Source organism: Plecotus auritus (genome assembly GCF_963455305.1).
Source record: "Plecotus auritus genome assembly, chromosome: 13".
NCBI classification, from domain to species: Eukaryota; Metazoa; Chordata; class Mammalia; order Chiroptera; family Vespertilionidae; genus Plecotus; species Plecotus auritus.
The window spans coordinates 27,249,973-27,261,134 of NC_137779.1; the positions used below are offsets into that span (position 1 = coordinate 27,249,973).

The 11,162-nt window shown below is 53.8% G+C and overlaps 2 protein-coding genes across 2 annotated transcripts in view; one reads left to right on the top strand and one right to left on the bottom strand.

Moving 5' to 3' along the window:
* AP1B1 (adaptor related protein complex 1 subunit beta 1) overlaps positions 1–1,290 on the bottom strand; it is a 60,776-nt gene extending 59,486 nt beyond the window's left edge. Inside the window, exon 1 of the mRNA XM_080650239.1 lies at positions 1,159–1,290. The gene's annotated coding sequence lies outside the window, so the exon portion shown is untranslated. The remainder of the gene's footprint in view (positions 1–1,158) is intronic.
* On the top strand, positions 1,008–10,430 carry NEFH (neurofilament heavy chain). Its single transcript, XM_080650242.1, has 4 exons — positions 1,008–2,049; positions 3,945–4,144; positions 6,241–6,365; positions 8,097–10,430. Exons 1-4 carry the CDS (start codon positions 1,170–1,172, stop codon positions 9,517–9,519), a joined length of 2,628 nt encoding a protein of 875 aa, XP_080506368.1. The 5' UTR covers positions 1,008–1,169; the 3' UTR covers positions 9,520–10,430.
* Positions 10,431–11,162: the final 732 nt, after the last annotated feature.

Genomic DNA, 11,162 nt, shown 5'->3' on the forward strand with positions numbered 1-11,162 from the left:
CCCTCCCCTAATCCAGCCAGAGCCTCCCCCCCCCCCCAAGCTGAAGCTGCTTGGGGAGCTAGGGGTCTTAAGTTGCAGCCTGAGGTGGGTGGTGGGGGCGGGGCGAATAGATGCAACTTGTCCAAGGTCATTTGGCCAGCAGATTGTGGAGCGACCTCAGTGGGAAGAGCCTGGCCCGAGTGACTACTAGCTCACCTGTCACTCCCCCCCTCCTGCACCCCTCTATACAGGCACCAACTCTCCCATTGGCATGCCCTGTCCCCAGCAGCACCCCACTCTGGGTTTCCGGACCCTCACACGCAGCCCAGGTTCCTCTGGTCTATGCAGGAGACCCTCTGCCCCCCTTCACGAGGGTCCTTCTCTCTGGGGCCAGCTGTGGGGTCTCCCACCTCCTGTCCTGCCGAGACCACGGGGCCCCCTCCTCTGGGCTTCACTCTTGTTGCCCCCCTCAACTCCAGGCTCCCCTCCCCTCTTCTGGAGGGGCTGCCGAGCTTCTTGAGCCCTGTCCCGGTGGCCCCTTAGCTACTCGGGGAACACTGAAACTCCACTCAGAGATCCTCTAATTTCTGTCCTCCGTAGTGTCCGCCCTGCCTCCATTCAGGATTGCCTCGCTCCCTCCCCTATTCCCCGGTGGCTGCAGACACTCTGCACCCCTTATCCGGAGGGCCTCTCTAACTGTTAGGAAAACCTTGTGCCCCTGTTTCATGCAGCAATCCCCTCATCCTACTGACTATGGAGTGCTCCGTCGCTCCATCCCTAAGGCGCCCTGCCCCTATTCCCAGCAACTCTCCTCGTCCTCTCCTCATATTCTGAAAACAGCAGCAGGGTCTTCCGATTCGCACCCGGGGGTCCCCGCCGGTCCACTCTGGGAATCCTCTACCCCCTGACCTGACCTCGAGGCGGGGGGGCTCTTCCGACTCCTCGTGTATTCTCCTTCACTCCCAGATCTCCCCTGCCCCGCCCCTCTCACTGCGGCGGAGCCGGCCAGCCCCGGGGCAGCAGGGGAGGAGGCAGGCGGGGCCCTCCTCTCCCGCACCCCCCCCAACTGCCGGGGGCTGGACTCGGCCCCGCTTCTATAAAAGGGCCGCCGTCCCGGAGCTGCCGCAGTGCCACCCGCCCCGTCCCAGCCCCAGGCGCCCGCTCCACCCGCAGCCTAACCTGCTCCAGCCATGATGAGCTTCGGCGGCGCCGACGCGCTGCTGGGCGCCCCGTTCGCGTCGCTGCACGGAGGCAGCAGCCTGCACTACGCGCTGGCTCGGAAGGGAGGCGCGGGCGGAGCGCGCTCGGCCGCCGGCTCGTCGAGCGGTTTCCACTCGTGGGCGCGGACGTCCGTGAGCTCCGTGTCGGCCTCGCCGAGCCGTTTCCGCGGCGCGGCAGTCGCCTCGAGCACCGACTCGCTGGACACGCTGAGCAACGGGCCGGAGGGCGGCGTGATGGCGGTGTCAGCGCGCAGCGAGAAGGAGCAGCTGCAGGTGCTGAACGACCGCTTCGCGGGCTACATCGACAAGGTGCGGCAGCTGGAGGCGCACAACCGCAACCTGGAGGGCGAGGCGGCGGCGCTGCGGCAGCAGCAGGCGGGACGCGCGGCCATGGGCGAGCTGTACGAGCGCGAGGTGCGGGAGATGCGTGGCGTCGTGCTGCGCCTGGGCGCCGCGCGCGGCCAGCTGCGCCTGGAGCAGGAGCACCTGCTCGAGGACATCGCGCACGTGCGGCAGCGCCTGGACGACGAGGCGCGGCAGCGCGAGGAGGCCGAGGCGGCGGCGCGCGCGCTCGTGCGCTTTGCGCAGGAGGCCGAGGCGGCGCGCGCCGAGCTGCAGAAGAAGGTGCAGTCCCTGCAAGAGGAGTGCGGCTACCTGCGGCGCCACCACCAGGAGGAGGTGGGCGAGCTGCTCAGCCAGATCCAGGGCTGTGGCGTCGCGCAGGCACAGGCACAGGCCGACGCGCGCGACGCCCTCAAGTGCGACGTGACGTCCGCGCTGCGCGAGATTCGCGCTCAGCTCGAAGGCCACACGGTGCAAAGCACGTTGCAGTCCGAGGAGTGGTTCCGAGGTTCGCAAGCGCGCGGGGATGGGGGAGGAAGGGGCTCCCCCTGCTGGTCCGGCGGTGAGGGGTGGGGTGGCGTGATACCAGGGGACGCTGGTGGACTCTGCGAGGAGGTGGCTGGAGAGAAGACATTGCTCAGCTTCCTCATGCAAAGTTCAGAACCCTTAGTTAAAGTACAGTTTCCCTCTGGGTCTCATGTGGGATGTCTCCAACCCCCCTCAAGTATGACCTCACCTTTGGCTGCCCTCCTCCAAGGGCCTTACGCTTGTCCTTTAACTCTGGGCCCTCCTGGTCTCCCCCTCCTCCCCTATAGTTAGGTAAGTCCACTCCGAGGCCCCTTACATCAGGTTCCCTCTGTAGCTCCGAAGCAATTCTGGCGTCTAGTCACAAGCTCACAAGCGCTGGGGACTCTTTACCCTCAAAGTAACTTGCCTTCCCTGCCCTGTTGCCCACCCCCCCTTTTCTGGACACTGCAGGGGACGGACTCCATTCTTCTGATCCCCATCAGGCCCCTCCTCACTCATTTCGGGGCGAAGTGGGGCATTCTCACATCCTTTCTCCCCAGGGGGGGACCATCACTACAAACAATTGGCACCTGAGACCGAGGTGGCCGGTGAACCCTACAATGTCCCTTCTCCTCGCCTGGGAAACTGGAAGCCTCCCAAATCCGTAGCTCTCCCCCAACTCCCAGCTGCCCTGAGTCAGCAGGATTGCAGCTGCAGCAGCGCTGAAGCTGTTTCCAGCAGCTGCAGGGTGACCTTGACCAATGCTGCTTTCTCCGATTTTCATTTCTATTCTATTTGGGTTGAAAGATGGGGGTGGACCACCTGGGCTTCTTAGCCTGGGAAGCTCCATGATCCACCGCTCCCCCTCCACCCCCAAATGTAAAACTTTATGCATTGTTCTTGGGAGAGGGTGCAGGGGTTTCAATGATTTCCAAACGGGTCTGTGATCACAGTGGGTAAGAACCCTCACCCATCAGGATGGTTTCTAAATCTTTGCCAGCATTATAGGGAAAGCAGGGATTTGGATGCAGGCTTTTCCTGTTTCTGTTTTTTCCACTTCTCTGCAGCAAGGCTCCTCCCAGAGCAAAGCCCTCTGTTCTCTCCGGCTTTGCCCTTCATACCAGCAAACCAGCCTAGGTTTCTGGCCCATCCAGCTGGCTTCCCTTCTTCCTCCCACACTCCTGACTCAGGCTGGGTGTCACTATCTCAAGATTCAGGATGTTCACTTTCAGGAGATGTAGACTAGTCTCTAGACCTCCGCCGGCCCCGGAAGATCTGGGAACCAGCAGCCCTTTGCTTGCAGGGGCCAGGTGTGGCTGCCCTGGGCTCAGGGCTCCAGTGCAGCCAGGTGGAGGAAGGGGCAGAAGAGTTGGCACGCAGACCCCAGGCTCTGCAGTGACCTTGGGCTCTGCACAGCAGAAACATGCAAGGAAGGGGCTGTGGCTACATGGTGGCTCACAGCACCCTAATGTCTTCAAAGGTCAAAGGCTCATGAGCTTATTCTGCCATAAGTTCAGAGTTAAACTCCGAGCCCCAAGTTCAGAGTTAAGCCAGGTTTCACATCGGAACCCCCAGCACTGCCAGCCCTTGCTGGGGAGCTAAACCAGGCATTAGGACCAGAAATGGGGGTTTCCTCTTTCCTCTGCCCTGTAGGGTTTCTGGATCCTGAGTCGAGGAGACAGTCTAATCTTTGGAGCCATATAGTCACTAGATTTGAGTCCCAGCTCTGTCACTCACTAGCTGGGTAGCCTTGGGCAGTAGTCCTTTGCCTATCATGCAAGATAGGATGAGTTAAGCATCCAGGATGGCACTCAGCACCCAGTAGGTCCTCAACCTATGTGTGTCCCCTTCTGGAGCTGGTGTGTCTTAACTCCATGCTGTCCCCTTCTCCCCCAGTGAGGCTGGACCGACTGTCAGAGGCAGCCAAGGTGAACACAGATGCCATGCGCTCAGCACAGGAGGAGATAAGTGAGTACCGGCGCCAGTTGCAGGCCAGGACCACAGAGCTGGAGGCACTCAAAGGCACCAAGGACTCGCTGGAGAGGCAGCGCTCTGAGCTGGAGGACCGTCATCAAGCCGACATCGCCTCCTACCAGGTGGGCAGGGTGGGAGTAGACAGCCAGACTGTCTTACTGGGTTGGGTGACCTTGACCTTGGATAAATCACTGTCCTCTAAACAGCGTTGTAGTGATGGAGAACATGGGCCTTGGAGTCAGGCATACCAGATACACCAGTATGTCTTTCTAGGTATGTGACTCCAGGAAATTTATCTGCCTCTCCAACTCTGAATTCCTTCAATGAAAAAGGAAAAAAAAAAAAAAAAGAATGGCTACAGAGAGAGAAATATTGATAGGCTACATGCCCCCTACTGAGATGGAGCCCGCAACCCGGGCATGAGCCGTGACCTGGAATCAAACTGGCAACCTTTTGGTGCACAGGACAATGCCCAACCAACTGAGCCACACCGGCCAGGGCAAGAATGCCTACTTTGCTCTGGCTGGTTTGGCTCACTGGATAGAGCAGCGGTCCGTAAACTGAAGGGTTCCGGGTTCGATTCCAGTCAAGGACATGTACCTTGGTTGCAGGCTTGGTCCCCAGTTGGGGCACGTGCGGGAGGCCACCAATCGATATTTGTCTTTCCCCTTCCTTCCACTCTTAAAAATCAATGGAGCCAAAACCGGTTTGGCTCAGTGGATAGAGCGTCGGCCTGCGGACTCAAGGGTCCCAGGTTCGATTACGGTCAAGGGCATGTACCTTGGTTGCGGGCACATCCCCAGTAGGGGGTGTGCAGGAGGCAGCTGATCGATGTTTCTCTCTCATCGATGTTTCTAACTCTCTATCCCTCTCCCTTCCTCTCTGTAAAAAAATCAATAAAATATATTTAAAAAAAAAAAAAAATCAATGGAAAAATATCCGCAAGTGAGAATTAACAACAAAAAAGAATGCCTACTTTGCAGAGCTCTGAAGATTAAAGATAGACAACCTTTTTAAGAGATGAGAGTGAATGTTCTTAGCAGGGTTTGCTCACAAAAGGGCATTTGGTGAATAATAACCAATGTCTGTGAGTGTGGGTAACCTGGGGAAGGCCTTGGCAGATTCCCTATTAAAGACAACTGGCTTAAGAAAACAGCATTTTTGCCCAGCCGGCTGGCTCAGTGGTTTGAGCGTCGACCTGTGAACCAGGAGGTCACGGTTCGATTCCCGGTCAGGACACATATCTGGGTTGTGGGCTTGATCCCCAGTGAGGGGCATGCAGGAGGCAGCCGATCAATGATTCTCTCTCATCATTGAAGTTTCTCTCTCTCCCTCTCCTCTCTGAAATCAATAAAAACAAAAAACAAAAACCCAGCACTTTTATTTATTTTTTTATATATTTTTATTGATTTCAGAGAGGAAGGGAGAGAAGAGAGAGAGATAGAAACATCAGTGATGAGAGGGAATCAATGATTGGCTGCCTCCTGCACGCCCCCTACTGGGGATCAAGCCTGCAACCCAGGCATGTGCCCTTAACTGGAATCGAACCGGGGACCCTTCAGTCCGCAGGCCGCTGCTCTCTCCACTGAGCCAAACCGTCTAGGGCCCCCGGCACTTTTAAAGCACTTATTATGCAGATAATATGTGGTGATGATAGAAAATTTAGAAAACGGAGACAATAAAAAGGAGGCAATAAAAGTCAGCCATAATGGTTTCTTTTAAGCAGTGGTTATATGGGCCTGGGGACAAGGAAGAAGCTTCAACTCCTATTTAGCTTCTGTGCTTCTGTGTATCATCTCAGTTGTCAACAACAGATGCCTCCTGAGCCCTGGACTATGTGGCGGGCACTTTGGAGAATGGGAGAGCCAATAGGGAGCCAGAGCAGACAAGGCTCTGTCCCTACAGAGCATTTTCTAAGCTGAAGAGATCTGCAAACATTCAACCACCGTCCTACCAACCAGTGATAACCCTTGTTGGAGCGTGGTGTGTGTCATTCCAGACCATTCCCCGGGCTGAGGCTATATCCGTAGCTGAATGTTTGTTCCACGTGGTTTCCGTGTCCATAAAGGAGGCCCTCGTGGCTCTGCCAGGGTGGGTGTTGGCTCCAGCTGCGGGCCAGGACAGGGCTGCTTTGAGTTGCACGGCCCGGGCCAGCCTCTCTGGTGCTGAGGGCCAGTGTTGGCTGGGGCGTGAGGGGTATGTGACCTGTCGCCCTCAGGACGCTATCCAGCAGCTGGACGCTGAGCTGAGGAACACCAAGTGGGAGATGGCAGCCCAGCTCCGAGAGTATCAGGACTTGCTCAATGTCAAGATGGCTCTGGATATTGAGATTGCGGCTTACAGGTGAGGTGGGCCGGGGGCCTTCAGGGTGGTGGGGAGCCCTTGTATTCAAGCCTGGGGTTCCAAACCCCCCAGTGAGGGCAGCCTGCCTGTCTTAGAGATAAAGACGAACTTTTGTTTTTATTGTGGTAAAATATATGTAATATAAAATTTGCCACTTAACCATTTTTAAATATACAGTCCCATGGCATTAAGTACATTTATATTGTTGTGCAGCCATCTATCTCCAGAACAGTTTTCATCATCTCAATCTGAAACTGTGTTCATTAAACATATCTCCCCCACACTCCTTTCCTCCATTCTCTCAGTCCTGGCAACCACCATTCTACTTTCTGAAACAAAAAAATATTTTGTGTTTTTGTTTTTTAATCCTCACTCGAGGATATTTTTCCATTGATTTTTTTTTTTTTTTTAGAGAGAGTGGAAGAGAGGGGGAAAGGCAGAAACATCGATGTGAGACACATCGATTGGTTGCCTCCCACACGTGCCCTACACGGGTTGGGGGGTTTGTGCCTCTGACTGGAATCAAACCCAGGACCCTTCAGTCTGCAGGCTGACGCTCTATCCACTGAGCCAAACCAGCCAGGGCCTGAGACAAAAACCTTAAGAGTGGCTTATGTTCATCCTGACAGTGACTTAGAGGGTTAAAGCTCCTCACTCCCTCCCCAAATGCAGCCAGCGAGAGGCCCGTTTTGCAGGGAAAAGAGGTACTTGAGTGCAGGCTCCTTTACAATTGTTTCTCAAGCACAGAGTTTCTTGGCTCTGAGCAGGTGTTTTCTGGGGAAAGGAAGTAGGAGTGATAATAACAATACCTACAGGGGGAGCATTTGAAATCTTGCTCCCAGCATGTCGTCAGTTTGGCTCAAATAAACTCTTACAAAAATTCTCAAAACAGCCTGGCTGCCATGGATCAGTGGTTAAGCATCAACCTATGAACCAGAAGATCAAGGTTCAATTCCCAGTCAGGCATATGCCTGGGTTGCGGGCTCGATCCCCAGTGTGGGGCATACAGAATTTATAAATATAAAAAAAAAAAGGGTAGAGCCGAAACCAGTTTGGCTCAGTGGATAGAGTGTCGGCTTGCGGACTGAAGGGTCCCGGGTTCGATTCTGGTCAAGGGCATGTACCTTGGTTGTGGGCACATCCCCAGTGGGGGGTGTGCAGGAGGCAGCTGATCAATGTTTCTCTCTCATTGATGTTTCTCTCTATCCCTCTCCCTTCCTGTCTGTAAAATATCAATAAAAAAAAAAAGGGTAGAAACTGCTGCCATCACCCTATTCCTAAAACTCAAAGGATGAGAATACAAGGTGACAGGAGATCCTTGAAATTCAAATAGGAACATTCTTAGACCTCTGAAACCCAAACTTGTAAGTATGAAATTGTCTTCTCAGGCTCCCAACTTTCTCTTATTTTAGTTGAGGGACAATAAATGTAAATTTTGTTAAAGTAGGCAATCTCCTTAAGGGTAATTTTTCAAGGAAAAGAAGGTGTTTTATCTCATAAGTTGCAGCTTTTGCTGCATTAAACAAGAACAGTGCCATTGGGGTGTGGACTCCTGGGATGATTTACTAAGGGACTTGCTCCATTCTCCAAGTGCCCATTATTCATATTCCTTCCTCTGCCGAAGTCCCCCCCTCATTGGACACTATGGACCTTCAGAGGAAACCAGGAAGACCCGCAAGTTATCAACCTGCTTTGAGCTCATATTAATGTGTTCCATTATCCATTCTGCAGAAAACTCCTGGAGGGTGAAGAGTGTCGGATTGGCTTTGGTCCCTTCTCCCTTCCAGAAGGACTCCCTAAAGTCCCTTCCACGGCCACTCACATAAAGGTCAAAAGTGAAGAGAAGATCAGGGTGGTAGAAAAGTCAGAGAAGGAAACGGTGATCGTGGAGGAACAGACAGAGGAGATACAAGTGACGGAAGAAGTGACTGAAGAGGAGGAGAAAGAGGCCAAAGAGGAGGAGGGCGGGGAGGAACAGGGAGAAGAGGAGGAGGCAGAAGGGGGAGAAGAAGCCACAAAGTCTCCCCCAGCAGAAGAGGCTGCCTCCCCAGAGGAGGCCAAGTCTCCAGAGAAGGAAGAGGCCAAGTCACCAGCCAAGGCCAAGACCCCCACGAAAGAAGAAGCAAAATCGCCAGCTGAGGTGAAGTCCCCTGAGCAGGCCAAGTCCCCAGTGAAGGAAGAGGCTAAGTCCCCAGCAAAGGAGGAAGCCAAGTCCCCAACTGAGGTCAAATCCCCAGAGAAGGCCAAGTCCCCAGTGAAGGAAGAAGCAAAATCGCCATCTGAGGTCAAATCCCCAGAGAAGGCCAGGTCTCCGATGAAGGAAGAAGCTAAGTCCCCCGAGAAGGCCAAGACTCTTGATGTGAAGTCCCCAGGAGCCAAGACCCCAGTGAAGGAGGAAGTAAGGTCCCCTGCAGACATCAAATCACCCGTAAAGCCCAAAAGTCCTGGCAAGGAGGAGGTCAAGTCCCCGGAGAAGGTCAAATCTCCCGTGAAGGAGGCGGCCCAGGCTCCTGAGAAAGAGGTCTCAAAGAAGGAAGAGGCGAAGTCCCCCGTGAAGGAAGAAGAGAAACCCCAGGAGGTGAAAGTCAAAGAGCCACCAAAGAAGGTGGAGAAAGAGAAAGCTCCAGCCACCCCAAAAACGGAGGAGAAGGACAGCAAGAAAGATGAGGCGCCCAAGAAGGAGGCTGCCAAGCCCGAGGTCCAGGAGAAGCCCCAAGAACCCGTAGCCGAGGCCAAGAAGGAAGAGGCTGAGGATAAGAAAAAAGCAGTGACTCCGGAGAAGGAGGCTCCTGCCAAGGAGAAGGAAGAGGCGAAAGCCAAAGAGAAGACGGAGGCGGACAAGAAGGAACCAGAGGACGCCAAGGCCAAGGGACCCAGCAAAGCGGCAGAGAAGGGGCCAGAAAAGCCAAAGAAGGAAGAGACGTCAGCAGCACCCGAGAAGAAAGATGCCAAGGAGGAGAAGGCCACAGAGGCCAAGAAGCCCGAGGAGAAACCCAAACCAGAGGCCCACGCCAAGGAAGAGCCGAGCAAGGAGGCCCCCGCACCCAGCAAAGCCAAGACGGAAAAGGCTGAGAAGTCCTCGAGCACAGACCAGAAAGACAGCAGGCCCCCAGAGAAGGCCACAGGCGACAAGGCCGCCAAGGGGGAGAAGTAAAGGAGGGAGAAAGGAACATCCAGAGCATCCAAAGAAACTCAGGAGGGTCTGGGAGTTCAAGGGTCGGCATAATAATTCTTCATTTTTTCTCTCCCTTTTCTTTATATAAGAAAAAACTCTGCTTAGATGGCGGGGCTCTCCCTCACCAAACAAGAAGTTGTTAGCAATATGTTACCAAGGAAGGGCACTCCCCACCCGGCCCCCCCACCCGCCCCCGTACCCCAAACCCTCCCCAGGCGATGGACCATTATGTTATGATAGCTTATGTAGCGGAATGTGATATATGCCGAATGAATGCCACACGTAAACACTTGACTGTAAAAACTTCCCCCCTCCTTTCCAAATAAGTGCATTTATTTCCTGTATGTGCAACTGACAGGTGGCCGCAATAATGAATGAGCAGTTAAAAACACATTATGCTTGAGATGTCTTAACCTATTCCCAAATGCCTTCTGTTTTCCAAAGCAGTGGTCAGGCCCTTGCCCAGAGCTCGCTCTCCTGGAAGAGCTGGAGTGGGTGGGGCTGGGCACTGAACCATGCCAGGGCGCACTTTTCCACCGGAGACCACTTTCAATTGCTTCCGTGCAATAAAAACAAGTGCTTATGAAATGAAAATGCTGCTGCTGTTACTTATTCTCCCCCTGGAAGGCCAGGGGACAGAACCAAAGGAGGTCTGGATGTCACAAGACGATACAGGACTGAGCAAGCATCAGGGATCTCTTGAAATTCTGGGACCAACCTCTTGTATTTGTTCCTGAGCACAAACTATGTGCCAGATGCCTTATTTTTATGACCTTACAGACGGGGCCTGGTGCATGGTTTATGGATCACCTACATCGGCATCATCTGGGAGCCTTACACGAAGGCTTGATTCCAACTTTAGGTCTGTCATTAACCCTTGTTCTGGGAGTTGCTTCTTTCCCTGCCCCAACCAGATGGTTCTTAGCCACTTTAGGATATTACAGAGGATGCTGCCGAAACCGGTTTGGCTCAGTGGATAGAGCGTTGGCCTGTGGACTGAAGGGTCCCAGGTTCGATTCCGGTCAAGGGCACATACCTTGGTTGAGGGCACATCCCCAGTAGGGGGTGTGCAGGAGGCAGCTGATAGATGTTTCTCTCTCATCGATGTTTCTAGCTCTCTGTCCCTCTCCTCTCTCTTCCTCTCTGTAAAAAATTAATAAAATATATTTTAAAAAAAAGAATATTACAGAGGATGTAACCTACAGTCTTATTTTTTTTTAAATGTATTTTATTGATTTTTTTACAGAGAGGAAGGGAGAGGGATAGAGAGTTAGAAACATCGATCAGCCACCTCCTGCACATCCCCCGCCGGGGATGTGCCCGCAACCAAGGTACATGCCCTTGACCGGAATCGAACCCGGGACCCTTCAGTCCGCAGGCCAACACTCTATCCACTGAACCAAACCAGTCAGGGCCGTAACCTATAGTCTTAAACACTATTATGGATTGCTATCACAGACTAGAGAGCGAGGAGACATGACGACTCAATGCAATGTGCTGTCCTGGATCGCAGAACACTAGTAGAGAAACTAGTGAACAGCCAACAGCCTGTAGTTCACTTAATAGTAATGTACTGCCCTAACCATTTGGCTCAGTGGATAGAGTGTCAGCCTGGGGACTCA